We start from the raw sequence: 27,793 nt of genomic DNA, 5'->3' as shown, positions 1-27,793 counted from the left end.
CAATCTGGCAAAGGTTGAAGGTCCTGAGGTTACAAATATAGTATTACAAGTGCTCAGATCTGTCAGCTTGTGACTCCTAATAAATTCAGTATTCCACCTACAAATGTTAATCTTCTCTTGAGCAGGACAAGTCTTCAGAGATCCTCCAGTAATTTTTAACTTGGATGAATAAGCTATTACCGGCAATTTTCTAATCATACACCAACAAGCAATCTTGCTCACCAGCAGCACACCTCAGAGAACTGTGGGCAGTGTGCCGGTGATTTTCCTACACTTGCTGATGGTGAAATGAGTTTCCACACCAGTGCCACTAATTTATTTAAAGACCAAAGTTGATCCCTTATGAACATAAAAACATAAAAAAATAGAAGCAGAAGTGGGCCATTTGGCCCTTTGAGCTGGATCCACCATTGAACAAGATGTTCTGATCGTGGCCTCAATTTCAATTTCCTGCCAGTCTCTCTGATGTTGTTCATAAGCTAAAGTTTTTGTCAAAAAAGTGTCTTCCTTACTATTGAAACGCCGTGTGGCTTCTGTACCTCCCAGCAATTACGTGAGAAGGGAGATGGACAAATGGCACTTGGTTACTTGCCAGAATAAACAAGTATCCAGAGAACATAATGGCTGGAATTTTCCAGTCCCGCCATGGTGGGACCCGCTGCAGGGGATGCGGTGGGCCAGCCAAAAGCCCATTGACTTTCGGCGGAACCGGACGACCCCCACAGCGAGTGGAGCTGGAAAATCCCACCCGATGTCTCAGGTGCCCACCTGCATGTTTGAGCTTTACAGGTATATAACAAGTGTGGGTGAAGAACATCATTTCTTGTAGGAAGCACAAATTCTACCTGTAGCTGTATTGGATTCACTATGAATGGCATGTGGTCCAGTTTTATCCATAGAATTTGACAGTTATTTTTGTTAGGTAAAGGTATCAGGAATATAGGGAAGAGGCAGGTAAATGAAGTTATGGTTCAGATCAGTCATGATCTAATTGAGTGGTGGACTGGGCTCTAGGATTAAATGGTCTACTCCCATTGTTATGATTCCCTGTGGAGAAATATGTGACCCCCAAATGACAGCTGTTTTTGACCCATGGAAAATGTCGGGACCTGTCTGTTTGAAGTATATTAGGCATGAAGCCAGGACTTCGCGCTCTGCTGCAGTATGCGCTGGCATTCTGACATGCTGTACTAGTCAAGTGGTCCATTTTAAAGTTTGCAATTGATTTGATGCAGTAAATAAGTCATTCCAAAGCACCTGGCTTCTATCAGTAAGCAGATCATTTCTAAAGTACATAAAATTCCTTTAGTAAATACCTCAATGTTTGTTTACTACCAGTATGTCGACGATATTTAAGCAAAGAAAGGTAGCAAATGCTCTTAACAGTTGGAGCTGGCAGATGACTTTAAATTTAATTGAGTCATAATTGTGTTCAAGATCTCAGTAACCAAAATGTATTTTAACTGCCCCAACCTGACAGAAACCAGACAGGGGAGACAGTTAAAATACCCACCACTTCCAATTCCTGCCATGTCCCTATATTAACCTGCTCTTTTAAGCAGGCAAGTGGGATTAAGAATGAAGGAAGGGGATCCTGTTTAAAATATGCAGATTGGGTGCGATGATGTCATCAGGGTCTGATCAGCAATTACAAACAAAGGCCTGTGTGGGGAGGCGGGAGAGTTGGCAAAACCTGTCAGGAGCAGATCCTGGGCAAGAAGAGGCCCAGAAATTAGAAATTTACTTCTCATATTTTTTTTATGGGCCAGGAGGGACCTCACAAGGCAGCCTCGGGCATCCCTGGAATAGGGCTAACCCCCCTCCCCTCCACAATTGCAGCAAACCTGCCCCCAGCCCAGATCTCAGAATTCTCCTGAGCACCATCCTCTCAGAACCACCCCCACCCCAGCCCTAGACTGACCTTGGCCCAAAGCTGCTTCCCCCCATACTACTGCTGGAGACTATCTCACCGGTCCCCAACTGCAGTCTCCTGCTGCTCGTTTGTGCTTCTTCCTGCTAGTCTGGTTGTCAATCAGGCAGTCGGCTGCAGCATTATTTAAATGAAACCTTTCAATTATGATTAATAGAGCTTCCATAGCTGGTTTTGTTGTGTTTTTTATATGTTCTGCTATTCCTTAATTTGCAGCCTTTAGTATTTAACCTTTGTCCATGCCCTGCAATGCTTTCATAGGGTAACAAGGGGTAACTTTCAATTCATGGCCTGGACGGTAACAGATAGAGCTGAATTAAATCCCACCTATGGAAGTGGGCTAGGGACCAAGGGAGTGCTGTAAAATCAGGAAGGAAGGCAGACGTTGGAGTGCCTATCACCTTTCTAGCTCCCTACCGATGTAGTATGGGATGGGAAGGTTGAGGACGGCCTTCCTGTCCGAAGGGCAACTGAGGCCCTTGAGTGACCAGCAAAGATTGGCAGACTCCCAAAGGGCTCAGTAGGGGAGGGCCCTCCAGATCTGGCATCCTGTGGCTCACGGACGGCCCCCGGTGGCAAGAGGTGCCCCTACTGCAAGACCTCCCCTTCCCCTTCACACCAACACCACCTCCTCACCTTCATGAGTGGCCCTGGCAAGGCCCACAAGCTCTCCTTAATTCCCTGAGCAGCCTCCGCTGTCGCTGACCTGGACCTACTGCAACATCAACATTGGCCACCACTCTTGATGGCGCTGGTGGCACTGAAAAGCTGCCAGCCCTCTGATGGGCTAGCAGCTCTTGGAAGGGGGTCATCTGTTCTGAAAAGGGCGGAAGCACCGACAGCAGGACGTTATTGAATTTCCTATTGTTATTGTTATTGAATTTCATTGGGGCTTCTGAAAATGGACGCAACAAGGTTACCCCCAGCTTTCCGGCCAGTGTAGCCACCATTACAGCCATTAAAGTTAGAAAGAGAGGTACATTTTTAGTTTAATTTCTTTCTCTCTCAGCCCTGTGTTCATATTGTTGTATTAGTTTCCCACCATTCCAACTGGTTTTTACTCATTTCTACAAATTAAGTAATTTATTTGCTTCAGTAGAATTAATTCTAAACAACCTAATGATTTCATAGGGATCTGTATCCAACAACAGAGGGCTTTGTATCCAATAACACAGACCTTGTATCCAACAACAGAGAACTCTGTACCCAATAACACAGGGCTCTGTATCCAACAACAGAGGACTCTGCATCTCATAATATAGGACACTGCACCCTAGAACATTGGACTCTGCACCCAATAACATCAGTCTCTGTACCCATTACAAGGGGCCTGCACCCTATAGCATAACACTCTGTACCTAATAACAGAAGGCTCTGTGCCCTTTAACATAAGGCACTGTACCCAATAACATAGGACTCTGCACCCTTTAACATAGGGCTCTGTACCCAACAACATTGGACTCTATATCTTACAGCATAGGTCTCAAAACTTAATAACACAAGACTCTGTATCCAATAGCAATGGCCTTACTAAATTCGCATAGTGACCCCTAGTTATATTTTAAGGTCTGATCAGAATTAATGCTCCATTTATTCTTCATTGCCATCAGTATTTTGAGTACTAACATTGAAAAGGTAATTAAATCATTAACATGGCAGTAAAATAAATGGCAATTGCAACCTAAAATTATTAAATGTTCAGCAATCAATAAGGGCAAATTACTGATGGCATTCATAAATGACAGTGAGGGCAGGGAATCTGTACAAGATACTTAAAAATCTCTGGGTATTTCAGACATATGTTCTACCTGTTAAACCCTTAATAATTCTTAACTTATTCCGGCTCCTTCTTGTCTATTCATCAGGCCCTTTAAATATCACCTGAAGGGAAACATTCATCTACATTGCTTTTGGGAAAAATGACAGTACCACAGTCTGGAATCCTCATATATGGCAGCATTATCCTCCAGTCATTCTCGCCTCGACATGTCAGGTTCTGAACCTCTAGGGTGGCCAGGTTATTTTCCTGCCACAACTGGATCCATGCAATGCCACAAGAGCACAGGAATGGGTTTTCTGTTAAGATCCTAGAGGAAATAAAAACATTTTACATGTACATTAACATCACCCAGCAACACAGTATTATATATGTGATTAGTTTTCCTTCAGATAGCTTACAAGGGTCTTCTCAGTTTTCAAGTATAGCCAGTCAAAACAAAGTAAATCGTGTTAGAAACCATGTCCCAGGTAGCTTAGTCAGGTCTAAGGTAATAAATAGTAGGAGTATTACTCCATGATACTTCTTCCTAAATGATTATGTTTGGAACAAAATTCAAAAGCACAGTGATGGGCAACTTTAATAAAGTGGTCAGTTTATGCTGTTGTTCCTTCTCAACTGCACTGAGCTGATTTCTTCACAGCTATGTAGGAAGCTAGAGAGCTAAAAGGCTAGCAAAATTGTATGAACTTTTAAAAAATATAGAAAATTGAGGTGCAATAATCAACCTTTAATCTTTCTTTAATCTCAGCTGTGAGTTGTGCAGGCAGGGGCAGTGCACAGGCCTTATCAATCTTCTGCCTAATCACAGTGGTTAGTGCCAGGCTTGTTGGCAGACAAGTGGGAGCAGAATTTTGGATGGCAGGCAGCCTCCACCAAGTTACCATAGAAATTGTCCCCAACACGCAAGTAAGTGGTATGGAAGGGGTGCCAAGAGGCTAATGCGTTGGGGAATAGGGACCCCAGAGCAAAGGACACCCAAGGTTTCTTGTTGGGGCCCCAAGGAACACTCTTGCATAGATCTTGGATTAAAATTCAAGTCAGACTCTGGTAATGTCACCCAGCACTGATATGCATATCTAAAGAGAGACGTTGCTATCTTCTTGAGAGTATCTCTCTCTACTGCTCAAAAAATCATGTTGAGATTTTAACATGCGGGAAGACAGCAGAATTGATACAGGTATATCACTGCAGCCATTTTAACTGCCTGTATCTGATTTCCACCAAGCAGGCAGGATGAAATTGGCCCTGTAGTTACAGAAAATTTTAAGTGATGGTAACAGTTCTACTGAAAGATTCAACCTGCAGGCTCATCCTTCAGTCAAGCTTTCTATCCTCAATTACAGCCCATAGTGACCCTACATCTCCATTACTGCTCAAATCCCTTAAGGCCAGGTCACAAATACACTTGAATCACCCTTATTAAAAACAAATGTTGATTCATTTTAGCATCTATTGTGTTACTGTTGTATGTGAGAAACATACTGAGTGTAAAAATGCTTCATTGATTAGCTCTTAAATTGCATATGCAGAAAATCAAATAATATTAGTTTTATTAGATTATGACCAGGCACTACAAAGGATTCTGATTGGCCAAGAGCCACTAAATCCGACAATGGACGCTGAGTTCAACTCAACCATAGAACCTTTCACATGCCAGCATAAAACCTGCTGTTGAAATATTAGATAGGATCAGTAACAGCAAGAAAAAGCTGTATTACATTTAATTAGAAAAAAATGGAGAAAATGCCAAACCTAATGCCAGTAATGGACTCAACTACGGCTACTTTAGCCTATCGGAGGCAGATCAAATGCTAATCTCTGCTTGATACAAAAACTAAGTGTTTAAATGCCAAAGCCCAGGAGAGATATGTACATTCTCATTCATTGTTAAGTGAACAATGTCTACAATGTAATCAGAACAGAGTCAAAAGTGTAAGGAAGAGATAAAATCTTCAAAATGAAAATAAGTAGAATGAGATTACTTGTATGAGTGTTATAAATTACTCCAAACTTAGTTGTTTCCTTAAATTGGTATGTTTTTAGATTCTCCTGCATAAATAATTTGTAAAATGTCATCTATAACTGGGTATTCACTGGAACTATGTTAATGTTACATCATACTCAGAGATGTAGCTGTGATCCCTGCATCAAAATAATTGTAGAGGAGTATTAAAGTGTATTAAATCAAATGGGCTTCTTTTTATTTACATCTTTCTAACACAATTCTGTGATATCAAATTAAAAAGCCTTTTGAAGTTGTTTTAAAACTTTATTTTAAATTAATTTTGTCCCAGCAAAACAGCAGCATAAAATGAAAATCTTCATCCTGACACAATTAATTTCATTGATTAGATGTTTTCTAATCACAAAATAATTTCTAGAAAGTAATGGTTTACCTTTCAAAACTGGCTATTTTAAATGTATATTGTTACATGTTTAAAATTGGCAGCTACAGCAATATACAAGACAAATTAAGTAATTAAAAAATTATGGTATCAAACTTACATGGAAATTTAAGAATATATTGAATAATCTAAAATCAGCAGACTATCATTGCTGATCTGTTTACTTCAATACTCTGTGGGGTAATGTTAAAATTATTAAAATTAAATGGGGAAACCTTAATTATTAAGGTATTTGTTCTATTCATAACATCCACAACATTATTTAACACTTACTCTCAAGAGTAATTCTGCTTTCTGTTATGATTTGACCAGAGAAATACAGGCTTTCAAAGCTGACATTTCTGATTAAAACACAGAAAGCTACTACATAGTAGAACATGACTAACAAATAAAAAGTTTTGACTATAAAGCCTGCATCTTATACATAAGCCGAGCAATTAAATTACTACGTGTACCTAATGAGTTTGCATGCTGAACATAGGCACATTGATAGTATCAAACTAATACTTAACATGTTCATATAATTAATTATCTGTCCGTTGTTCAAACGGAAGCATTAATCTCTTCAGATCAGATCAATGCTCTCATTAAAATATTGGACAAAAGTAATTTCAAATCAATATATTAAATTTCCTTATGACAATATCACAATGCATAATTTCTAGGTTATTGTGATTAAAACAGTAAATATACATCTCTTTCAATTCATTAAATAATTCCACACGGTCAATGTATTAAGAACCCAGTTAAGATTTTGGTACATTTGAAACCTTTGCATTAATTATATTGTAAATGTTTATGAAATGCCACTTACAAATGGGTCAGTTCCAAGTATCGAAAGGGCTTCCAGGACAAGCTTGAAAACCTATTATTAGCAAGGTTTCTGGAATAGAAATAAAACTAGGCTGTGTGAGAGTTAGTTATAATGCAAACATTCACTGAACATGGGTATTTTGACAGTATCAAATTTATACTTAGCATGTTCATATATTTCTGTCCACTGATTTAATGCATGTCTATTCAGTTTTTTATGAGGTAACATAACATAGAATGATAGAATCATAGAAATTTACAACATGGAAGGAAGCCATTTCACCCATCGTGTCCCTGTTGGCCAACAAGGAGCCATCCAGCCTAATCCCACTTTCCAGCTCTTGATCCAAGGCCTTAAAGGTCATGGCACTTCAAGTGCATGTCCAAGTACTTTTTAAATGTTATGAGGGTTTCTGCCCCTACCACCCATTCAAGTAGTTCTAGGCAAGAAAATGCTATGAAAAAGGAATTATACAAAATATAGCCTTTGAGAGTGTTATTGTATACATTTTAGCTTGATTGTGCTTTTAAACATGGTATAATATTTGAGTGGTTTTATGCACAACATAACTTAAGTGTGGTGTAGATGTTAAAGGCTATGAGAGATATACACATAATATAATCTGTGAGAATGTTGTTTGCACTGTAAACCTGTGCGAGTGATGTTATATAAAGCTGGGTTTCCTTGATCTTTGCTGCTGGGGAACATCCAGTTCTCTGCATGCAAAGGTCAGAAAATGAGTGAGACTGGGCCGCTGACTTCCTGCGCTTGCCAAAATTTCCTCAGTAGACAGGAATCAATCAGAGGGCATCTGAACCTCTGACATCATTCCCTTTTTAGACCACTTGCCAGATGTCCCAGGAGAATGTTTTTTATACAATGTATCTTGTGAAGAGGAAGGCTAATGAAGGGATGCCTGACAGGTTAGGTTGTACCAGAGGTGCTCTCCTGATAGGAACCTTGCATCTACTTCTGAAGACAGAGTTAACCAGACCTCGCTTTGGCAGATGGTTGGTATATGCAGAGGTTTCTCTTCCCAAAGGAAGGCTAGCGGACCCCTGATGGCACCATTAAGATATATGAATTCCTGACCAGCCATAATATTGGATGCTTCCTCAGAAGCATCTGATCACAATATGTCATGGTTTCAATGGCACTGAGTGAAACAGAGTATGCTAAGGTGAATTGCATAGAAGTTTACAGCATAGGAGCTCGTCATTTAGTGAAACAAATATATCATTGTGTTAATGCTCCACATGAACTTTCTTGCACCTACATCACCTCAGCCTAGACACATAGGGGTTAAATAGGATAGCACGTGAAAACAGGTGAGGGGATTGTGACATGTGATTAACCTGCACTTGTTGATTGCAATGCAGGAAGTGAGAGTGGAGCTTGCAGAAGTACTAGTGATAATCTTCCAGTCTTCCTTAGACACAGGAGAGGTGCCAGAGGATAGAAGAACTGTGAATGTTACACCCTTGTTCCAAAAGGGGTGCAAAGATAAAGCTGGCAACTAAGGGCCAGTTGGTTTGACCTCAGTGGTAGGGAAACTTCTGGAAACTATAGTACAGGATAAAATCAAGAATCACTTAGACAAGTGCAGGATAATTAAGGAAAGCCAGCATTGATTAATCAAGGGAAAATCATGTTTAACTAACTTGCTGGAGTTTTTTGAGGAGGTAACAGAGAAGGTTGATAAAGGAAATGCTGTTGATGTGATGTAAATGGTTTTTCAAAAGGCATTGCCAAACAACAGACTTGTAAGCAAAATTCTAGGTCATGGAATAAAAGGGAAAATAGTGAGAAACTGTTCCCACTCAAGAGAACTTCAAGAACTGGAGGGCACAGATTCAAAATAATTGACAAAAGGAGTAAATGTGATGTGAGGAAAAATTTTCCACCCAGACTGTGGTTGGAGTCTGGAACAAACTTCCCGAAAAGGTGGTGGAGGCAGGTTCAATCGAGGTATTCAAAACTGAATTGCATTGCTACCTGAAAAGGGAGAATGTGCAAGGTTATGGGGATAAGGCAGCGGAGTGGGTCTAGGTGGACTGCTCTTTCAGAGAGCCAGTGCAGACTCGATGGGCTGAATAGCCTCCTTCTGCACTGTAAAGATACTGTGATACTGTGATACCATGCCAACTTTATCATGCCAGCTCATTTGAATGATCTCTACATCCAGCCAGTGCTACTGAACTGTTCATTGACACAGCATGTCAGCAGGGGACTAATATCGTGAGCAGCTGGTACTACTTAAAATTAGAATGAACCTCTTACAGGAGAGGAGCCTTGTGCCTGGGATAGGTTCTGGGAGTCTGACCCGAGAAAGAGTGAGGATGGCAAAACAGGAGTGAGAACAAACTCTAAGATTTTCAGACACTGCACTGAAGGCCTTGGTGAATTAGGTGGAAAGGAAGAGAGATGTCCTATATCCACAGAATTAGGCGCCAGGATACCATCATCTTTGATGGTATCAGTGCTGTAGCTGACCATGTGTCAGCAATGGGAATCCCATCTAACCTGGACAGCCTGACCAGGCATTGGAGGAATAGCAAGAACACTGAAGATGAAAACATAGTACCATCACTTGATTTCACATTAACAGCCCTCTGATTGGTGCAGGTGATTGAACATGGTGAAACACCAGGCACAAATGGGCTACAGTCAGGGAAGGCGGCATGAATAGTGTAGGTGCCAACTTGACAGAGGACAAGGTTGCACATGGGTTCCATTGCAGAGGGCTCAGATGACCAATTCAATGTAGCTGCCTACTTAAGAATGCTGATGGGTATGCACAACAAAATGTTTAGTACATTGAGAAACCTGGCAGAACGCCTGCAGTCAATGTCAAGGACATGGAGGAGTCCAGCACAAACTTGAGACAGGGCTTTGCGCAGAATTTGGGAGACCATCCTTTCCAGTATGTAAGTGGAGAATAATTCCACTTGCCAAACTGGACAAAACCATGATGCAGCATCTGGTTGCTGATGTTGCAACTTCCACTGCAGCACAAATAGCAGCACAAAATGATTTTGTGCTGTACTGGAAGCTCAGGCTGCTATTACGTAAGTCTAGCTTGCCACCATGGAATCTGAGACTGCTGCATCAAGGCTGTGCATTACAATGTGCACAGAGTCTTGCAGGGTGTCATAGCAGTCAGGCGATCTGTCCTCAGATTACTAGGATTGTTGAGGTACCACACTGGAGGAATGGAGGTGGTCCCATGGAACACAAATCTGCTGTTTTCTTTCAGCAAGACAGCATTTGTCCTCTCACCCCTGTCACCCTACCTGCTAAGCTGGTGCAGTTCAAAATCAGCCCTTCTAGGAACCAAAGCTGCTCAAGATTGTCCACAAAGGCCATCTGCAGTCTCCCCCATTGAAAGTCAGCAACACTCTACCAGCCATGCTGCAGCCACTGGGGTAGCACTGCGTAGGAGCTCTAGGACATGCCAAGGTACACAGAAGTCAGATACTAAGGGAATGCACAAGAGTGATTAGTTGACTGTTACATGAAATATTGCATGATTTTATTTATAAATTTGGTTTGGAATATTCACTTGATGGTGGCTTTTATATTTATCATTGTAACTGTGATGGTCAGTGACAGAGGGAAAGTAAGATGTGGGACAGATAGTGAAGGGAGAATTGCATTTGTATTTACTGGTATCACACTCGATGCATTCTTCACAGACCGCCTGGTCAGATAAGGGCTGTCTAGGATTCCTCTTCCCTTGGTCTTCCTCCAACTCCTCCTCTTAATACAACTGCTTGCTGCTCACCATGGAACTGGTGGCGAGGGCTGTCTCCTGATGATATTGAGATTGTGCAGATTTCAGCAGACTACCTCAAACCTTGACACCTGCTTTGCTGTGTTCTGCAGAGTTCCTCCAAAGCAGTCCAGGGAATGGAAATGGTATTTCGGCACACCATTGGTCTGCTCTATCACATTTTGTAAAACAGCATGGCTTTCACTGTACGTATGCTGTGCACGTGTGCATCTATTGAGCACCAGAGTCATCAGCTATAGCATAATTAGATAACCCTTGTTGTCCAGAAGCCACCCTTTATTTTGTCTTGGTGGCACAAATATAGCTGCAGAATGAAAGAACCATTACTGTTGTCAGGATACTGGATATTGACCTGCTTGATTCACTGCATTTGGTTATATATCAGCTTGCTGTTCAGAGAATGGAATCCCTTTCATTTCCAGTATGGGACAGAATAAGCAATCTGCAACTGCAGAGCAATGTGCGTGTGATTAATGGTACCCTGCAGCACTGGGAAGCTTGCAATCCTCACGAGGTCATGTGGTCTCTCTGCCTGTTTCTCTCTAGTAAGAGGGAATGAAATGTAGTTATCTCTCTTAGCGTGTGTCAGTGGGTGGCAAACTGTGAGGTGCTGCAAATATCCCAGCAGCCTGGAAGGATCCAGATGCATTAAAGTTCATCACTGTGGTCACTTTCACAGCCACTGGCAATGCAGTACTTGCTCTGCTCTGAGGTCACAGTTTTGCCTGCAGCCTGCAGCAGATATCAGTGAGGGCGTCCTTACTGAAGCAGCCACATCTCACACATTATTCCTTGCTGATGTTCATAATGATCCCTGAACACCCTGGGAGGATATGGCCTCCTGCTGAGAATTCTTCTAACCGTCCTCCTCACATTACCAGCAGGTTGTCCTGCTCAGTGTGACCTCTGTTTATTCTCTAAATCAGGCTGCATGCATGGAGAATGCCAACTACAGTGCCCTTTTTTGGGAAAAACTGCTTTGAGCAGAAACCTGAAGCCAGAAAAACATTCTGAAGTACCTACCACACCACTCCCTGTAGACTTTTGCAACTTAAAACGACTATAGAAAACACTGAATACTTGTAAAATCATAGCAACAGCCAGAAAAAAAATCAATCAGCAATTAACCTGTAGTCATTGGTATTCCCTTCAAATGGTATTGCTGGGGATTCCTTCCTGTTGCCGAACACGTGTTCAACTGTGCAAGTTTAAGAGGTGGTGTTCACTGGAGTATTAAGCCCCAAAATGGCACCGCTGTGCTGTATGCTGATTGATGCATCATCTTCGTGCTCTGAATTCTGCTGCAGATTTTCACTGCACATGCGCTAACGCCTGTACTATGATGGTGTCCGGTAAGGTTCACCCCACAAGTATGCACACTGCCGCAGCTGTCATTTTAAAGTTCTAAGGGCACTTGTAATGCCAACATTCTCATCCATCACCTCCTTTCCACACTGTAGCACCTGCAATATGTTCTCAGGGAGGTAAGGAGAGCAGCATCTGGACTAGTATGAACTATGAGATCGATGTAATACACTATGGAACCTATCAGAGCAGTGTAACTTGCATTAGGCAACTGTTAGATAGGTATTGCATAGAAGGGTGAAAGGGAGGGGTAACACCTCTCACAGGTGGGATCACTTTGCTCTTTGGAGTGGCTCATCCTGTAATGGTCCTCACCTTCATCCAATTCTTACCTGTGGCTCCAAGTAGTTGTTAGAATGCGACAGGGGCCACAACCTGGTAAACCCCTTCAACAGGCAGGCCAAACCAGGTGAGGGTAGCCCAATGTCACCATGCATCATTTTATGCGTTGGCGAGCGGGCCCTGCCCCCCGCTTGCCAACGGGAAAATCCTGGCCATAGAAACTTTTACAGTCCGCTTTTATGTTCCTTTTAAGTTTACTCTCGTTCTCTATTTTTCCCCTCTTAATCAATCTCTTGGTCCTCCTGTGCAGAATTCTGAACTGCTCCCAATCCTCAGGCTTGCTACTTTTTTTTGTAAATGTATATGACTCCTCTTTGGATCTAATACTATCCTTAATTTCTTTTGTTAGCCATGGTTGAGCTGCTTTTCTTGTGTTTTTGTGCCAGAAAGGAATTTATAACTGTTGCAATGCATACATTCATTCCTTAAATATTAGCCATTGTCTTTCCACCATCATGCCTTTTAACGAAGTTCCTCAATCTACCGTAGCTAACTCACCACTGATACCTATGTAGTTTCCTTTGTTTAGCTTTAGGACCCTAGTTTTGGATGGACTACTTCACTTTCAACCCCAATGAAGAATTCTATCATTTTATGGTCACCGTTCCCTGAAGGACCCTGCACAACAAGTTTATTAATTAACTCCCTTCTCATTGCAAAATACCACATCTAGGATAGCCTGTTCCTTAGTTGGTTCCTTGATGTATTGGTCTAAAAGACCATCTTGTACACACTCCAGGAATTCATCCATCACAGTATTATTGGTAATTTGGCTTGCCCAGTCTATGTAGATTGAAGCCACCCATGATTACTGTAGCACCATTGTTACATGTATCTCTAATTTCCTGCTTAATGCTGTCACCTACCTTACCACTGCTGTTTGGAGGCCTTTAAACAATTCTCACACATGTTTCTGCCCCTTGTTGCTTCTTAGCTCTACCCAGGCTAATTCTACATCTAGATTTTATGAGCCAATATCCTTTCTCACTATTGCACTGATTTCATCCTTAACTAACAATACCATGCCACCTCCTTTTCCTTTTTGCCTGTCCTTCCTAAAATTGAATGCCCTTGGATATTCAGTTCCCAGCCTTGGTCACCCTGCAGCCATGTCTCCGTGATCACAATCATATCGTACCCATTAACATCTATTTGTGCTGTTAATTTGTCTACATAATTGCGAGTTCTACATGCATTCAGATACAAACATTTTTACACTTATTTTTGTACTATGGCCCTATTTGCTGCTGACCCTTGTTTCCTCTGCCATCCACTTTTGCTTTCTACTTTTCTACCTTTCATTTCTATCTTTGTTTCCCTATCTTGTGTCCCCACATCCCCCTGCCACTCTGGTTTAAGCCCTCCCCGACAGTACTATTGAAAATCCCTGTGAAGATATTGGCCCCGGTCCTGCTGGGTAGCAACCCGTCCAGCTTGTGCAGGTCCCATCTTCCCCAGAGTCGGCCCCAATGCCTCAGGAATCTAAATCCCTTCCTCCTACACTATCTCTCCAGCCACGCATTCAGCTGGTCTATTCTCCTATTTCTGATCTCGCTAGCACGTGACACTGGGAGTAATCCTGAGATTACTATCTTGGAGGTCCTGCTTTTTAATTTATTTCCTAGTTCCCTATATTCTGCTTTCAGGACCTCATCCCTCTTTTTACCTATGTTGTTGGTACCGATATGGACCACGACTTCTGGCTGTTCACCCTCCCCCTTCAGAAATATCCACAGGACTATCCAATGCAAGCTTGGAGAGATGCAAGACACTTGGTTGAATCGAAAAGCAGACAAACTTCAGTCATATGCAGACTTCAAAGACTAGCAGAGGTTCTGTGATACTCTGAAACCTATCTACAGGCCCCACTCTGCTGGTTCATCACCAATTCTCAGTCCCGATTGATCAACACTGCTCACAGAAAAAGCCCAAATTCTAAAAAGGTGGGCAGAGCACTTTAATCACATTCTCAATCAGCCTTCATCCATCAATGAAGAAGAAATCAACAGGCTGTCACAGGTTAACATCAACTGCTCTCTTGATGACCCTCCCATGCTAGTAGAAACAACAAAGGCAATCCAACTCTTTTTTAGTGGCAAAGCTCCAGGAGCTGATGCTGTCCCAGCGGTGGTCTACAAGGCTGGGGGTCAATGCCTGGTAAAGTAGCTCCTTAACTCTTTCAGTCTATGTGGGAACAAGGAACCATCCCACAAGAATACAGAGATCTCTCCATTGTTTACCTGTAGGAGCAGAAGGGAAGTCGTCAATCTTGTGACAATCATAGAGGAGTCTTACTCCTCTCCACCGCTGGCAAAATCTTCACCAATATCCTTCTGAACCACTTAATACAATATCTCAAACAGGATCTGCTGCCAGAGAGTCAGTGCGGTTTCAGAAAAGTTCAAAGACTGTTCAACTGAAATGGTGTTTGCAGCTAGACAGCTCCAGGAGAAATGCCAAGAACAGGACCTGGACCTCTACAACACATCTGTTGACCTGACCAAGGTCCTTGACAGTCAGACATGAGGGCCTCTGGAAGGTAATGAAAAAATTCAGCTGTCATGAAAAATTCATCACAATGGTTCAACAGTTCCAGTGCAGCACACTTGCATGTGTCCTAGATAATGGTGAGTCTTCTGACCCATTCCCAGTCACTAACAGAGTTAAACCTGGCTGCGTGCTCGTGCCGACCCTCTTCAGCATGTTTTTCTCCACTATGCTCTTTGATGCCTTCCATGATGGTGATCCTGACATCAAAATCAGATTTCACATGGTTGGGAATATGCTCAATCTAAGGTGACTCCGAGCAAAGACCAAGTCTCAAAGAACATACTTCATGAGTTCTGAAGAGTCATGCAGATTCAAAACGTCAACTGTATTCCTCTCCGCAGATTCTGTCAGACCTGCTGAGTTTTTCCAGGTATTTTTGTTTTTGCTTCATGAGTTCTTGTTTGCCAATGACTGTTCACTAGCTGCCGGTTCAGAGCTGGACATGCAATATAGCATGCATTTATTCTTCAATGCATGTGACAACTTCAGCCTTACAATTAGCATGACGAAAACTGAAGTAACATACCAGCCTGCTCCAGGGAAGCCCTTTCTTGAGCCCAAGGTTTCAGTCCATGACCAGAATCTGTTAGCAGTGGATAAGCTCACTTATCTTAGCAGCACACTCTCTCGAACTGTCTATATTGACAATGAGACACATGCAAGAATTGCCAAAGCAAGTGTAGCCTTCAGCAGACTTCAAACATCAATCTGGGAATGAAGAGGAGTAAGTCTGCCCACTAATCTGAAAGTCTATAGAGCAATAGTCCTGCCCACTCTCCTCTATGCATGTGAGACTTGGACTATGTACCAGCATCATGCCAAGAAGCTGATCCACTTTCACTTGAACTACCTTCGGAGGCTTCTGAAGATCAGGTGGCAGGACAAAATACCAAACACTGAGGTCCTCATTCAAGCTGGCATACCAAGCATCCACACAATATTATGACAATCACAAATGAATTGGGCTGGCCATGTAGCCAGAAAGCAAATCTTCTGTGGAGATCTTGTCTGGGGTGCAGTCTCATGGCGATCAAAGGAAGCGCTACAAAGGCACTCTGAAAGCTTCATTTAGGAGTTTTGATATCAACTTTGAATCCTGGGAGAAGCTTGCCCAGGATCACTGCACCTGGCAGAACAAGATAAAAAACAGTCCAGCCTCCTTCGAAGCAAGCACATATCGGAGGCAGAAAGAAATCACAAAGAGAGGAAATAACGAGCCAGCAACTCATCCAAAATTCAATCATCTGCAGTATCCTGTCCTATTTGTAGCAGAACGTTCCGGGCACAGGTCAGCCTTCGCAATCAGCTACATACCCAGTGGAGCCCCACCAAACTAAGATGAACATGGTCATCTTAGCCTTAATGGACAAACAAGAAGACTGAGATATGGGGTATTATTAAATCCTTTGGGAATTTAATTATATACAGAATAAGCTTTGAGAGCTATGTTATCACAATTACTCTGAAATTCCAGAGAACTTCCAACATATTCCCACTTCAACAGGAGTCTTCTAAAAGGCCTGAAAACTCGGTGCAGAACTGGATATGGCCTTGCATCTGCCATTCTGTGTGGGCACTTGGGGGCAGAGCCACATCCTGTCACAAACATGGCCATTGGTGTAAGAAGGAACAAATTCAGGGACTCCCTATGCCAGAAGCGTCCACTCTCCTGAGCGTCAGTGGGATGTGGTATTTGCTCAGTCAAGGAAAGTTTACTCAGACCAAGGAGTAGAACTGGAACCCATCAGATGATCCGGACCAGAATTGTGACCTGGATCCCCAAAAAGATATTGTACTTTTAAGAAATATCTCTCCGAAGACTGCTGCTGAGGGCCGAATTGTTTTTTTCACCTCTCACCGCTCCACCGCCCCACCCCAGACCCAGACTGGCGCATCTGTTCACACAGGTTCCAAATCCCATGTAGAGGGTTCCATGTTTTAGTTTTCTAACCACCACAAGTTCCAATGCAAGGGCCAATAGAGAGTATATGTGCAAGTGTAAGCTAATGAACAACAAGTGCTGTTTGCTCACCACTGTCTGCAAAATCTGGGTCATTATAACCTGTCAGATTGATACAATAAACCAAACAATATGCAAAATGCCATACATTGGCTAAGCTTCAAAAGTAATTCATTGACTGTGAAGCACTTTGGAATATTCTAATGTGAAAGGCACAATATAAATGCACATATTTTCTTTCATTATAACTGCTGAGAACATTTTTATACATGGTATTTACAACTTGTGAGAGTAATGTTATACACTGTATAAACTGTATAAGACAGTAGAACCTGTCATATAGTACCATAATGTAACCTATAAGAGCAATGTTACAAATAGGTCAATGTGTAGGGGCAGTGTGAAAAAAATTATAATCTCTCCATATACTATTTATCCTGCTTCATATTAGGTTCACTCTAGCATCTTACAGCTACTGAAACAATATGCAGGAAATGATCCCTTTCAGAGACTTTTAAGCACTTAAAATTATATTGTGATTGTAACTGTTTAAAGAATATCATCAACTGTAAAAGTGGATTGACTTAGCTGTATGTATTCTAAGGAATAAAATATTCTAGGTAAACTGGTAAATTGCCCATGATAGTCATGCTGCAGCTGATTTACAGAGAGAAGGGTTTGAATTAATGAACTGTTGGATTATCCATCATCAACCAAAGGCTTTCTTCTTCAGTTCAAAGGCACAGGTACAAAAGTGTGCTCAGCTCTATATAGGGCTCCTTTTACTGCTCATGTCATTGGCATAGTCTGTCAAACCAATAAGCCAGCTAACTAAGTCTTGGTACACTACTTTTGGACATTATTTTAAAAGAACAATACCAACAGAGTGGTAGGTATAAGAATAAGAAATGCGTATCTTCTGGAAATGCATAACATCAGAAAGGAAATGATGAATTAGTGTTTGTTTTGGGGAGGAGGTGAATGGAATTTTTATCAAACTGCCATGGTCAAGCTGAAGAAACCCATTTGAAAGGGCTGAACCATATAAAGAAAGAAGAGGACCTGAGGATTCAAATATACTAACTACTGTCACAGAAGAGATTAGGAAATCAGTGCCATCAATTTCCTTGGAGGTTTTCCCGATCTTCAATAGTAACTTTGACAGTTGGTCCATGGTAATGCCAGTGAACCGATGCAAAGGGCAGAGAATCTAGAGAACTCCTTCTGGAATGCTGCCCCATACCTTGGCTCCCTGATACTCACTGATGCCTGCTGAAAGTACTAATGTGTGGATGCCAGGTAAAAATTAAATAATGATAATCAATCAAATATCTTGCCACAGTCATGAATAAATACCACTTGGGGTTGGTACTTTGGGGTAATTGGTGGTCTTGGAGCCCTAGTCCATTGAAGAGTCAATATCCTCATAGAGGGTGTGGGGGGGTGCAAAAGTTGGCAAAGGAAGATTGTCAAGGAAAAGAAAATAATCATGACTCACATGTACTGAAGCCGAGGGTTATTAAGGAATCCTTGTCGTGAAATATATGTCAATCCACAATTAACCAAAGTTCTAGAAAACGAAGAAGATTTCAATAAATTAATTCTTCATTGCTTAAAACTCATTCAAATATCCAGGCAATAAAATGATTTAATCCATTGGAAATACTCACAGATTTCTTAGTCCAGTGTATGGTTCCATGTCACGTTCGTTGATACCTGACAGGTTGGGTTGATTTGCAATGTATCTGTTGAACAAGAAATAACCCAAGGTTACTAATTGCTTCAAGCATTCTATCAGAGGGTGTTATCAGTTGGATTGTAACTTGCTTTTTCTTGGCTAAAGTCACTGGCTCAATTTTACTCTAAACTATTTAGAATGAAAAAAATGAAGTTATGTTCATTTGAATCAGTTTTGTAGTAAAAATGTTTTTTTTTTACAAATATGGTGAAAGATGGCGTTTTAAGTGGAATACAAATATAAACTATTCTATTTCAGGAATTGCTTAATGTTAACCAAACATGCAGTATAAGTTTATTGATACAACAGCGAGCCAGTAGCAGAAGCTAATTCAATAGCTTTACCTGGGAACTATATGTGTCTTTGGGCTTGCCCATGTGTCAAACAGTGCTGTAGAAATGAGCCCTGATTTTCTGATGTTCATCAATGGTTTGTACCTTACTGCTGGATGGTGCAAGTTGGTAATGAGGCCTAATGCTATCAGGTTTATGGAGTGAAAGTATGCAGTGTTTTACGTTATTTCCCAGGACTGGACTTGGTACTGTTTCTACAGCTCTGTTTTCCATCAAAAAACCCCCGAGCAAAGAAGCCATCTCAAGCTCTCAAACTCCACTGAATGTTTAAATGTTCTTATGTTGATGTCCAGCTGGATGTTACCCCTGAAACTGTGATACCCAGCAGTCATCAATAGCCAGATACTGTATGAAGATTGTACCCAAATTGAATTGTCATTCCAGCTATTTTTTCGATCAAGGGTAAGGCAAGCTCCTTTTTGAGGTATTTTTCCTTCATCCTAAAATAAACTATTAGTGCCTCCATTAAAATAGCAGCGAAATAAATTCTAAGCATTCAAATTTCAAACATTAATCTTCCATAGCCATATACTGTCTGCCGTCTGTTTTTAACCTCTGCATAACACAGCATTCAATTAATATGACAACAAGCATTTGCAAATAAGCTGAAAACCAAAATAATCACATAAATAGGATGTTCAACAAAATTCAAATGAAACATGAAGGAATTAAAGTGGGGGGAGCATGGTTCCCTCTAATTTCCCTTCTCTGTGCAATGCCACTTTCTTGCAGTGCAGTCACTTTAAGATTGCTGTGCAGCCACACATATGCACATCTTAAAGGGACTGCTGCTTGTCCATGCCTGTTCATCCTCTGCATGGCACAATCCAGGTTGCTCTGTGTGTGACCCTGCATCCATGCAGCTTAGAGGAAATATTAGTAGGGAGACGTACCCATGCAAAACAAAACATCAAATCCATAAGTCAATGGTTAAAAATATAAAGGATGTCAAATCACAGGAGAGTGATGTTAACATTTAAAATATGTTGCACTTTACCAACACAGTACCTGGAAGGAAACCTGCTCTACCCAGTCTGGCCAATATGTTACTCCAGACCCAGACAATGTGGTTAATTCTTAACTGCCTTCCAAAATGGCCTAGCAAGCTAGTAAGTTGTATCAAACCGCTACAAGAAACAATAAGAATAAAATTGGATGGACAACCTGGCATCAATCTAGGCACTGGATATGACAAAAGCACACACAGCCCAGTCGGAATTGCAAACTTCTCCTCACTAACAGTTGGGACATGCCAAAATTGGGACAGCTGTCCAACAGATTAGTCAAGCACCAGCCTGACATAGCCATCACCGAATCATACCTTTCATCCACAATCCCAGACTCCTCCATCACCATCCCTGGATCACCATCTCACCAGCAGAACAAACTGACCAGGGTTGGCAGCACAGTGGAATACAGTCAGGTAGGAGTTACCCTGGGATCCCTCAACATTGACTCCTGATCCCATGAAGTCTCATGGCATCAGGTCAATCATGGAAAAGGAAACCTCCTGGTGATTATCGCCCACTGCTTCCCCTCCCCCGCAACTGAAAAATTAACACCCATCCAAGTTGAACAACACCAGTGTAAAAATCAAAGCTGAAGCATTTGCAGCCAACTCCAGCCAGAAGTGCCAAGTGGATAATCCATCCCAGCCTCCTCTTGAGATCCCCAGCATCACAGTGCCAGCCTTCAGCCAATTCGATTCACTCCACATGAGATCAAGAAACGGCTGAAGGCACTGGATACAGCAAAGCCTATGGGCCCTGGCAACACTCCAGCAATAGCACTGAAAAATTGTGCTCCAGAACTAACTTCACCTCTAGTCAAGCTGTTCCAGTACAGCTACGACACTGGCATCAACTCAGCAATGTGAAAGACTGCTCGGGTATGTCCTGTACACAAAAAGCAGGACAAATCCAACCCGGCAAATTACCACCCCATCAGTCTTTTTTTTTTATTCATTCACGGAATGTGGGCTTCGCTGGTTGGGCCAGCATTTATTGCCCATCCCTAATTTCCCATGAGAAGGTGGTGGTGAGCTACCTTCTTGAAGCACTGCAGTCCATGTGGTGTAGGTATGCCTACAGTGCAGTTAGGGAGGGGGTTCCAGGATTTTGACCCAGCAACAGTGAAGGAATGGTGATATATTTCCAAGTCAGGATTGTGAGAGACTTGGAGGGGAACTTCCAGGTGGTGATGTTTCCATCTATCTGCTGCACTTGTCCTTCTAGCTTCTTGAGTGTTGTTGGAGCTGCACTCATCCAGGCAAGTGGGGAGTATTCCATTACACTCCTGGCTTGGGCCTTGTAGATGCTGGGCAGGCTTTGGGGAGTCGGGAGGTGATTTACTCATCGCACGATTCCTAGCCTCTGACCTGCTCTTGTAACCACAGTATTTATATGGCTAGTCCAGTTCAGCTTCTGGTCAATGGTAACCCCCAGGATGTTGGTAGTGGGGGATACAGCAAAGGTAATGCCGTTGAACATCAAGGGGCAATGTTGGATTCTCTCTTGTTGGAGATGGTCATTGCCTGACACTTGTGTGGTGCGAATGTTACTTGCCATTTGTCAGCCCAAGCCTGGATTTTGTCCAGGTCTTGCTGCATTAGGACATGGACTGCATCAGTATCTGAGGAGTCCCGAATGGTGCTAAACATTGTGCAATCATCAGCGAACATCCCCACTTCTTACCTTATGCTGGAAGGAAGGTCAAAGGCTGGGAATTCTGTGGACTTCCCAAAGCCTGTCCACAGCTTACAAGGCACAAGTCAGGAGCGTGATGGAATACTCTCCACTTGCCTGGATGAGTGCAGCCCCAACAACACTCAAGAAGCTCAACACCATCCAGGACAAAGAAGACCACTTAATTGGCACCCCATCCACCACCTTAAATATTTACTCCCTCCACCATCAACTCACAGTGGCCATAGTTTGTATCATCTACAAGATGCACTGCAGCAACTCACCAAGGCTCCTTCGATAGCACCTTCCAAACCTGTGTCCTCCACTATCTAGAAGGACAAGGGCAGCAGATGCATGGGAACACCACCACCTGCAAGGTCCCCTCCAAGCCACACACCATCCTGACTTGGAAATATATCACTGTTCCCTCACTGTCGTAAGGTCAAAATCCTAGAACTCCCTTCCTAACAGCACTGTGGGTGTTCCCACATCACATGGACTGCAGCGGTTCAAGAAGGCATCTCACCACCACCTTCTCAAGGGAAATTAGGGATGGATAGTTAATGCTGGCCCAGCCAGCGATGCCCACATCCCACGAAAGAATAAAAAAAATCTTTGAAGAAGCACTGAGGGCAGTAAGTGCACAGAATAACTCTGGGTGGGGGACTTCAATGACCCCCACCCAGAGTTGCTCAGTAGTACCACTACTGACTGCACAGGCCAAGTCCTGAAGGAAATATCTGCCAGACTGGAACTGTGACAGGTGGTGAAAGAATGAGGGAAAAATCTAAAACAAAAACAAAAATACCTGGAAAAACTCAGCAGGTCTGACAGCATCTGCGGAGAGGAACACAGTTAACGTTTCGAGTCCAACAGTTCTGTTGCAGAGTCATACGGATTCAAAACGTTAACTGTGTTCCTCTCTGCAGATGCTGTCAGACCTGCTGAGTTTTTCCAGGTATTTTTGTTTTTGTTTTGGATTTCTAGCATCCGCAGTTTTTTGCTTTTATCTTAGAGAGAAAAATCTACCTGACTTCATCCTCATCAATCTACCTGTTGCAGATGCATCTGTCCAAGGCAATAGTGATAGCAGTGACCACTGCACTTCCTTGTGAAGAGAAAGTCCTTTCTTCATACTGAGCATGCCGTCCATCATGTTGTGTGGCCCTCCCTCTGTACTAAATGAGATAGATTCAGAACAGATCTAACAACTCAAAATTAAGTATCTATGAGGCACTGTGGACCATCAGCAGAATCAGAATTATCTTCCACCACAGTCTGCAACCTCATGCTCTGGCATAGCCCTCATTCTACCATTATGGTCAAGCCAGGGGATCAACTCTGGTTCAATGAAGAGTGTAGAAGAACATGCCAGGAGCAGCACCTAACTAAAAATGAGGTGACAACCTGCAAAAACTACAACACAGAATAACATGCATTCCAAACAGTCTAAGCAAGTTGCTACAGATAGAGCTAAGCAATCCCAAAACCAATGGATGAGGTTAAAGTTCTGCCGTCCTATCACAACCAGTCTTCAAGAACTGGCTGAACATGCTGGATACAGGAAGGGCTATGACCCTGACAACACATGGTTGCATTGTTGAATACTTGTGCTCCAGAACTATCTGCTCCCCTAGCCAAGCTGTTCCAGTACAGCTACAACACTGGCATCTACATAGCAATGTGAAAAATTGCCCATGTATGTCATATTCACAGAAAGTAGGACAAATCCAACCCAGCCAATTACCATTCCATTAGCTTCCTCTCGATCATCAGAAAAATGTTGGAAAGTGTCGTCAACAATGCTATCAAGTGGTATTTGCACAGCAAAAACGTGCTTACCTATGTTCAATTCAGAATCTGCCAGGACCACTCAACTCTAGACTTCTTTACAGCTTCAATTTAAACATAGACAAAACAGGTGAAATGAGAGTGACTATCCTTGACATCAAGACAGCATTTGACTGAGTGTGGTATCAAGGAGCCCTTGTAAAACTGAAGTCAATGGGAATCAGGGGAAAACTTTCCACTGGCTGGAGTCATACTGAGCGCAAAGCAAGATGATTGTGGTTGTTGGAGGCCAATCCCAGGACATCACTGCAGGAGTTCCTCAGGGTAGTGTCCTAGGACCAATCATCTTCAGCTACTGCAGTAACTCATCAACACTTCTTTGAAAGTTCCTCCTAAAATCACGATCTCCACACCCTAGAAGGACAAGGACTGCAGCAGCAAGGCAACACCATCACCTACAAGTTCTCGTCTGTCATCAATCTTACTAACTTGGAAATATATCACCACTCCTTGACTGTCCCTGGACCAAAATCCTGGAATTCTCTCACTAACAGCACCATGGGAGTACCTTCACCAAACTAACTGAAGTGGTTTAAGAAGCCAGTTAACCATTAGCTTCTCAAGGGCAATTATGTTTTGGCAATAAATACTGACCTTGCCAGGAATGCCCATATCCATTGAACAAATAAAAAAAATGCATCCCCTGTTGTCTTTTTTCTTTCAGCTGCCTTAGACCACAAAACACAGGAAAAGACTGACACTTCACAGATCTCACGGAGACTAATTTTGACTTTTGCTGATCGTGTAGAGAGGTGATATTGATTCAGCCACCCATTATGCATCTCCCCAAGTTTCATTGCCAGAATCATTATGCCCTATTTACATGATCTTCAGTCAAAGGCAAAATTATCCCCAGTAAGTTATAGCTGAATGCTAACATGAAGGAAATGACGACCACTTGCATAATGTGATCTCACTACCTGATCACACTATCATTGCCCTAAGGGTGAATCATTCTCCCTCCAGTTCTGAAACAGAGATTGGAAATCTTTGATGGTGTCAGAAACCAATGCAATTATGTATTATCTGGTTCTCTTCATAGCTTTTGTTAAATCTTGCAGGTTTAATGATGAGTAAATCAAACCCTTCTAGGAATCAATTCTAATAAAGGTCCTTATGCACAGGTAGGGCCCCTATTTTTTTTATTAATGAGCCTCGTGTTCATTCAGGTAGCCACCAGGGAGGTCTAAGGAGCACCCTAGGCTTTATGGTGGAATTGCATTTGTTTCTGTTGTGGGACAGCCCATCACAAAATTGATTAATGGAAAGCTAACTTTGTGCCTGAAAATGATACAACATAAACTAATTTCCAGCTCGGAATTTCATAATAAGATTTAAAAAGAACCATTATTACTTCTATTAACTTAATTATTTAAATAAAGCAACTGAAAAGGAAAATGAGTTGCACTAGATGAAAACTCTCAAGTAAAACTTCAAGCATGTGAGACTATCAGTAATTTTTCTATATGTTGCAATACCCTAGTAAATGGCTCTTCTTCTTAGGCAGTCCATCGGGATCGAGGATGACTTGTTTCCATTCTGGTTTGAGGGGTTCTGAAATGGCTGATAAGTCCATTGTGCAACCTGCAGGTTCTGCACATATGGGGCAGGTGGTGCTTGAAGGGCAGATGAGGTATTTAGAGTTTTGTGCACTCTCTCCAATGCCTCGACCTTGCCTCTGTGTGCTTTCAACAAAGTCTCTCTGTGTGTGTTCAATGCCTTCCTGAATGAACCTTTTCTATTTTGCTTGGTCACAAGCCAGGGACTGCCATGAGTTGGCAGTGGCGTCTGATACCTTCAGGGATACTATGAGGACATGCCTAAAGCATTTTTGCTCCTTTCCTGGGAGTCTCCTGCCATGACCAAGTTCCAGGTAGTACAATTGTTTTGGGCGTCTGGTGTCAGGCATATGAATGACTTGTCCTGCCCAGCGGAGCTGGTTTTGAGTGATTAGCACCTTAATGCTGGGCAAGTTGTCTTGGTAGAGGACATTGCTGTTGGACCGCCTTCCTTGCCACTGGATTTGGAGGATCCTATGGAGGGATTGCTTCTACAGAGCTTTGAGGTGGTGCTGTAGGTCATCCAAGTCTCTGAAGAATATAGGAGCACGGGGATCACTGCTGTCTGGTAAACCATGACCTTAGTCTTGGGTTTGAGAACCTGGTCCTCAAACATTCTTTTCCTCTATCGGCCGAAGGCTGAGCTGACACATCAGAGGCGAAAATGAATTTTGTCATCTATGTCAGCCTTTGTCAGGAGGCAGCTCCCAAGATACGGAAAATGATTCACATTTTCCAGGATTTAGCCATTGAACTTAACTAACAGGGGGAGGTGTTTTGGTGTGGGAGCTGGTTGGGAGAGGGTCTTAGTTTTCTGGATGTTTAGTGAAACACCCATTTTCTCATATACTTCGGGAAGGAGTTGACAATGACCCTGTTTCTAAATGAGTGCACACACAGTGTCATCTACATACTGAAGTTCAACGACTATGGTGACTATATTCAAGAAGGGAGATAAGTCCAATTGTGGTAACAACAGAGGACTCTCCCTGTTGTCTGTCACAGCGGAGACCATTGTAAGGATCCTCCTCAATTGCCTCCGCCCAGTGGCTGACGAGTTCCTTACAGTCGTAATGCGATTTTTGCCCGTTGAGGGGCTCCATAGACATGATCTTCACTGTGTAGTAAATTCAAGAAAAATGCAAGGAGCACCACAAACCACTACATGGCCTTTTCCCACCTCACAAAAGCCTTTGGGCAGAATTTTGCCCTCGGATGGTGTGCGGACCCCACCGGCTCAGCGGCGGGCGGATAGCCGACCCTGCCACCGAAATGGGGCCCACTGCCATTTTGAGTGGGCGAGCCTGCCCGACAGGAAGCGCTATGTGCTTCCTGTGTGGAGGGGGGAGGGATTCCCCATCTGTCAAACCCTCATGTGACAATGTAACACGAGATGGGACATGTTAATAATAAACACTTAAAATTTATTACATTTTTAAAAAACGGACATGAAACTTCATCCCGCCAGTGGATGAAGTTTCATGAATAATCTGGAGGCCGCTGGGGCTCCTGGCCTGCCCGCCAGCCTGAAGCTTGGACGGGCAGGTCTTTAATTATCTTAAATAGCCTGTCAATGGCCTCAATTGGCCATTGACAGGTTGGTGGGCGGACAGCTGATTTCGCTGTCCACCCGCCTTCCTAAAAATTTAAAAGGACCGGGATGACATCGGGGTTCCTCCCAACGTCATCCTGAGTCATTTTCCCCTCGGCGAGCAGGCCCCGCCCCCAAATCGCCGAGGGGAAAATCCTGGCCTTTGACTCTGTCAACCATGAATGCTTATGGAGAACCTTCTCAAATTTGGCAGTCCTGAGAAACTCGTCATCATCCTCCGCCTACTCCATGATAACTTGTAAGCCATGGTTCTCACCAGCTAAAGCACCACAAACCCTATCTCAGTGAAGATTGGGGTCAAACAAGGTTTTATCAGTGCACCAACTCTCCTCTCCATTTTCCTTGCTCAACAAAGCACCTCACACCAGCAAATTACCCACAGGCATGGAGATAATCCACAGAGCAGGCAGGAAACTGTTCAACCCATGCCTGTGAATAGTTATAAGCACAAGCTCAGCTAATTGGTTTTCAACAGTGAAACCGCAGGACTGATTTGCTCTGGATGAACACCCATTGTTTCTATTTTCTATCAAGTGATCTGAAGAGCATTCTTTCAAAAAAAGCTTTGGTTTTATATTTAAAAAACTAAGAAATTTTGTGGATAAATACAGAAAGTGCTGGAAATTTTGGCTATGTTTGAACACCCTGAACAACCACCCTGAACCCCCTTTCCTATGCCACTGAACAAAACAAAGAGAACTGAGGTGGGTGATGGTGAGATCATGATCCCCAATTTACTGTGTGCAATGCCATGGCATATCCACTTGTAGCCATTCTGTGAATCAGTAGCCAGGATAGAAATCATGAATCAGAGAAAACTCCCATCATACTCCTTAAGAATAGTTTTTCCCTCTCTGAAAGGTATATGACTGTCGTAACTAAGGTTTTGTTAAATGTTGGAATGTACTTTTAAGAATAGTCCTGTGATGCAAGATCACATGATATGTGTAAACCTATGTGTTGGCAGCATGGGCTACCTTCACAGTCAGTGTAGAGATAGAGATGGAGTTGAATACATACGTATAGTTATGCTGGCTGTATTGTAAATAAACCTAAT

General features: G+C 42.6%; 1 protein-coding gene across 1 annotated transcript in view; it reads right to left on the bottom strand.

The window, feature by feature from the left end:
* The window catches only part of ntrk2a (neurotrophic tyrosine kinase, receptor, type 2a), a 240,298-nt gene that overhangs the window by 193,280 nt on the left and 19,225 nt on the right, over nt 1-27,793 (bottom strand). The window contains exons 2-5 of the mRNA XM_078567962.1: nt 18,610-18,684; nt 18,438-18,509; nt 6,930-6,998; nt 3,860-4,017 (exon numbers count right to left, since the gene is read on the bottom strand). Coding sequence (XP_078424088.1) covers nt 3,860-4,017; nt 6,930-6,998; nt 18,438-18,509; nt 18,610-18,684 — 374 coding nt within the window. The remainder of the gene's footprint in view (nt 1-3,859; nt 4,018-6,929; nt 6,999-18,437; nt 18,510-18,609; nt 18,685-27,793) is intronic.

Source organism: Cetorhinus maximus, chromosome 2 (assembly GCF_964194155.1).
Source record: "Cetorhinus maximus chromosome 2, sCetMax3.hap1.1, whole genome shotgun sequence".
Classification (NCBI taxonomy): Eukaryota; Metazoa; Chordata; class Chondrichthyes; order Lamniformes; family Cetorhinidae; genus Cetorhinus; species Cetorhinus maximus.
Note: the sequence above shows the minus strand (reverse complement) of the source record. Positions and strands in the feature narration are given on the sequence as shown.